Below are 4,649 nucleotides of genomic sequence, written 5' to 3' on the forward strand. Positions count from 1 at the left end.
GGGAGAGGAATGGATTGGGAGTTTGGGATTAGCAGATGCAAACTACTATATATAGGATGGATAAACAACAAGGTCCTACTATAAAGCACAGGGAACTATATTCAATATTCTGTGATAAACCACAATGGAAAAGAACATGAAAACAGAATATATATACGTATAACTGAGTCACTTTGCTGCACAGCAGAAACTAACACAACATTGTAAATCAGCTATACTTCGATTAAAAGAAAAAAAAAATAGCCCACAGTTGAGCCTCACTTCCCCCCTGGGAGAAAACGACCCCACTTTCCAGATGAGGAAACCAAGGCCTCTGAGCTGTGCCTGACCCGGGTCAGCCAGCAGAGCCTGGGTTCTTTTCGATGGTGTCATCCTCCTACCTGAAGCCCTCCCTGATGGAGCCCGGCTCCACAGGGACGTGGATGTTTAGCTGCTTCTGAGCCCGGCACGCAACAGGTGCTCATAAAGGCGAGGTGACCACGCTTTGTGGGTGCTCCCACCCCCAGGGACCCTCTTTTCTGAGGCTGAGAGAGGAAGCAATGCTCCCAGAGTCACCGCGGCCAGCCTGGTGGTGGCTTTGTGCTCGTGGGGGTGGGGCCAGTGCCTGGCCCTGCTCCGAGATGGGGATGTGCCTCAGCAGGGACCTCAGGCCAGCCCTCCTTCCACCCCTACGGCGGCTGAGGAGCCGATTGGCCCACCTCGCGGCCTCCAGCCACCTGCTGCTGTCTGTCTTGGGGCCACCCTCCCCATGCTCCATCCTGTCCACCAGGCCCAGCGTGGCAACAGCGGGGTAAGAGGGGCAGAGGGAGGCCTGGGCAGAGATGGGGGTCCCTGGGATCTGGGAGGGCATCCCTGAGGTCCACGGGGGTCCCCGACTCCTGTGGCTGCCCACACACACCCTTAGGGGCACCCCCTGGCCCACTGGGCCCCTTCCCCACGGCCTGCTCTGGCCCCAGGGATGGGTCACACTAACGCTGGCGCCAGAGACCCTGGGGACCCCAAAGAGCAGGGCTGTGGAAGCCAACAGACGGGGTTGGCTCCAGCTCTGCACAACCTCTGGCCCACGGCTCCACCTCCAGCCTCAGTTTCTTCATCTGCCCTATGGGAGCAGAGACGGCCAGAGGAGGCGGCGACCCCAGCGTTGGGGTCTGGAGGCCCGGGACCCCTGCCCCTGCCTGCCAAGGCCAGAACCAGGCTGGTCCCAGCTGCTGGGGCTTGAGCTCCTACACCCAGGGTGTCTGTGGGGAGGCTGGGTGCCAGGAATAGGGGGTGAGGATGGTCCAAAGGGAGACCCCAGGGGGCAAGGGCCTGGGAGGGGCTGGGCCCCACATTGGCCTGTCCTGCTGGCCTCAGGCACTGGATAAAAATAGTCGCTGGTCTCTGAGAACATGAGCCGACCCTGGAGCCAAGGGTTCCGGTTTGGGCTCTTTGCTCACCTCTGTGAGACCATGGCCAGAACCCAGCCCACTCTGGGCCCCAGCAGCCCAGCAGCGTGTCAGGAGGGGTCCTGAGGCAGGCCTGAGGGGGGCAGGTAGAGTGCCTGGTGGAGGGCTGTGGCCGTGCCCTGCGTGTGAAGCTACCAAGGAAAGGTGGCTCCAGGCAGAGGGACAAGCAAGGCGGTGTGGGGAGGTAGGGAGCCCCCTTCTCCCCAGGTCAGGCCCAGGCCCAGGCCCATACCAGGGGCCCAGCAAATGCAGGCTGCGTCTTCCCCCTTCCCCCCAAGCCGGACTCTGGACCTGCTGCTTCTCAGACATCTCCATGACAACCAGGGCCTTGGAGGAGTTGGATGGAGGCCTGGGCAGTTGCCAAGTGGACGAGGACCTCTCTGCACTGGCTGACCCCTGCCCAGGCCGGCCCCAGGAGGACAGGGCTCAAGGTAGCCAAGAGGGTACCACAGGATGAAGCCCACGCCCCCATCATCCTGTTGAGCCAGGTGGCTCACCTTCAGGGACCAGGACTTGGCCTCCCACACTGGACTGACTTAAACCATGCCCCCCATTTCCAACCTGTGTCCATTAGTGTGTCGGGGGTTTGTAAAGAGCCCAGAGAACACAGGTGCTGGGCCACACAGGTCAGGGTTTGAATCCCAGCTTGGCAGTGACGTGCTGTGTGCCTTTATGCAAGGCTGCCTCTGCGTCTGTCTGCTTTCTAATCTGCAAAACGGGAGCAGTCACCTGCCCCTCACCCAGCAGAACTGAGCGGAGGGTGGGATCAGCCTGGAGGTTTCCACGACTGTGACTGTCCCTCTTTTCCCGCCAACAGTGACATCCAGGCTGGCCGACTTCAGCAGCTGGCCCCATGTGAGTAGCTGGGGCCCTGGGGTTTCAGCCCAGGGTGCCCCTAGAGTAGGGGACATGTTGGCCAAGAGGGTGCGTTTCTGCAGCCCCTGGGAAGGGTTTGGTCTCCCTTAGGGAAACACCCAGGATGACATGTTACTCCCCACAGGATTCTCAGGAGCCGGCAGCTGAGGGCAGCCCCGCAGGCGGTGTGGATGCTTGGCCCAAGAAAACAGAAAAGGAGCCTATGGCCAAAGTGGCCTCCGGACCTGGTAAGGAGAGGCTGAAAGCAGGAGCAAGTGGGTTTCCGGGAGGCAGGGGTGAGGTGGGGGTGTTGGTGTGGACCAGCATGGGGGTGGGGGATCGGTCCTGGGCTGGGTCCTTGGATCTGGGGGGCAGGGTGATAGTGTGCATGGGGCTCCTGACTGGGGGGGTGTCTGGGTGTCACAGGCCGTAACTCAGTGGGCTGTGGGAGCCTCTGCTAATTTATGATAACACCAGCTTAGGTACCACTAAGCTTCAGCTAATTACCTTCTAGAATATTCTCGGCATCCCAGTGAGGCGGCCAATCCCGCAGGGCTTAGTTCCTCAGCCCAGGGCCGCACAGCCGGGCAGGGCAGAGCTGAGTTTAGCCGCGGGTCGGCCCCACGCGGCCTGCGCCCAGCCCGCACTTGCTCCCGCAGGCCCCCGGAGCCCCGCGCGGAAGAGGGCGCAGGCCGCGCCGCCCTCGCAGCCGCCGCCCACGCCCCCGGTTCTGAGTGAGGAGCTGCTCTGGGGACACCTGACGCTCAACAAGTGCCTGGTGCTCGCCTCGCTCGTGGCGCTGCTGGGCTCCGCCTTCCAGCTGTGCCGAGGTGAGCCTGCGCCGCAGCACGTGGTTACTCCCTCCCCGAAACGCGGACAGCCCAGGGGGCGGGCCTGTGTGCTCCCACTCTAGGCCGTGCGCGCCCCCTTCCCCCCAGTATGGACCTTGTGAGTGAGGGGGGGGTCCCCCGCCCCGTGCACCTCCTGCTCAGGGACAGACTGACCTTGTGCACCCAGACGGTCGCGCCCGAGTCCCTCTATCTAGGACCAGCTTTGACCCCCGCCTCCCATAGCCCTTAAGAGGAGCCCTGCCCCCCCCACCCCCCAGCAAGGACCTCGGTGCACCTCCCTTCCCCGGTGACCGACCCTCACCGCCCCCCGACTCCCACCCCGGGCCTTGCAGGCCCAGGATGGGCGTGCGTGCCCCCGTTTGGTAGCGTGCCGCTTTCTCTGTGCGCCAGGGCGGGCGCTCTTGCGTCCCTCAGAGAAACGGGAGCATCCTTTTGCAGCCTGAATGAGGGAGGTTTGAAGGAAAGGTCATTGCAGCAGCGGAGACTCAGAACCCTTTCCCAGGGCTCGGAGGGACCCAGCCCAGCCTCAGCGTACCCGGTGGGGTCCGGCTGGGCCCCCTTGCATGTCCCCAGGGAGAGGGGGCTCGGGGCAAGGGCGGGGATGGACGGTGTGCAGTGGTCGGTCCCCTGGGCCAGGCTGTTTCGCATCCCCTCCCGTCCCCTCCCAGAGGCCGTGGCGGGGGAGGCAGAAGCCCCTGCGCCTGTCCCTGAGCTGTGGGTCCCGCCAAGCTCGTCCCTGAAGGAGCCAGCGTCACCCCTGGTAAGCACTTCCTCGAGTGACCTGTCAGTGGGGCCTTCACTGGGGGAAGGGGCCTGGGCCGTGGAACTCTGCGCCGACCCCATCACCTCGCACTGTCCACATTGCAGCCAAAGTCCGTGGCCTGGGCCCCCCCACTGGGACCGCTCGAGCCCCCGGCGAAGGTAGAGGAAAGGGCCGCAGTTCCCAGGAGCAGCGGGGCTGCAGGGAAGGACAAAGGGGAGTCTGAGGAGGCCGCGAAGGAGGAGCGCGTGCCGCTTGCCGACCGAGGGCCCAAGGAGAGGCGGAAGAAGGCGGAGAGGCTGAGAAAGGAGAGGCCCCGGAAGAAGAGGCCACAGGAGAGGCCGAGGAGGGAGAGACCCCGGAAAGAGGAGAGGCCGCGGGCTGCCGGGGAGGCCCTACCCCGACGCTGGGAGGCGCGCGACGGGGGCCATCGGGCATGGGCGGGAGAGTCCGGAGACCCCGAGCATAGGAAGAGGCAGGCCTGGGCCTCCCCGCGGCGCCCCGATGAGGAGGACCGGCCTCCCGGCCGCCAGAAGCACCACGCGGGCAAGGGGCGGGACTGAGCCAGACCTGGGTCCAGCGCGGGGGTCCCTGAACCTCTGCTCGACCGCCCCGCAGTTCCAGCAAATAAAGCGAGCGCTGTGGTCCCCCTCATCGCCTGCTCCTTTGTGCCTGGACTCCAGAACCTGCCCGGGGCCTGAATGACAAGGATGGGGAGCTTCAGGCGGCTTGGGGGGG

At 64.3% G+C, this 4,649-nt stretch overlaps 1 protein-coding gene across 1 annotated transcript; it reads left to right on the forward strand.

Moving 5' to 3' along the window:
- Positions 1-1,758: 1,758 nt before the first annotated feature.
- JSRP1 (junctional sarcoplasmic reticulum protein 1) lies at positions 1,759-4,474 on the forward strand. Its single transcript, XM_007460369.1, has 6 exons — positions 1,759-1,876; positions 2,263-2,300; positions 2,446-2,548; positions 2,960-3,130; positions 3,820-3,911; positions 4,019-4,474. The coding sequence occupies exons 1-6, from the start codon at positions 1,759-1,761 to the stop codon at positions 4,472-4,474; spliced, it is 978 nt and encodes a 325-aa protein (XP_007460431.1).
- Positions 4,475-4,649: the final 175 nt, after the last annotated feature.

Source organism: Lipotes vexillifer, unplaced genomic scaffold (genome assembly GCF_000442215.2).
Source record: "Lipotes vexillifer unplaced genomic scaffold, Lipotes_vexillifer_v1.1 scaffold225, whole genome shotgun sequence".
In the NCBI taxonomy this organism is placed as follows: domain Eukaryota; kingdom Metazoa; phylum Chordata; class Mammalia; order Artiodactyla; family Lipotidae; genus Lipotes; species Lipotes vexillifer.

Bases quoted from the DNA above. Each gene is read 5' to 3' on its own strand.
- JSRP1 (XM_007460369.1), top strand. From the start codon at position 1,759: ATGACAACCAGGGCCTTGGAGGAGTTGGATGGAGGCCTGGGCAGTTGC. The intron at 1,877-2,262 runs GTAGCCAAGAGG...TCCCGCCAACAG, and splicing joins CCAGGAGGACAGGGCTCAAG to TGACATCCAGGCTGGCCGAC. The intron at 3,912-4,018 runs GTAAGCACTTCC...TCCACATTGCAG, and splicing joins AGGAGCCAGCGTCACCCCTG to CCAAAGTCCGTGGCCTGGGC.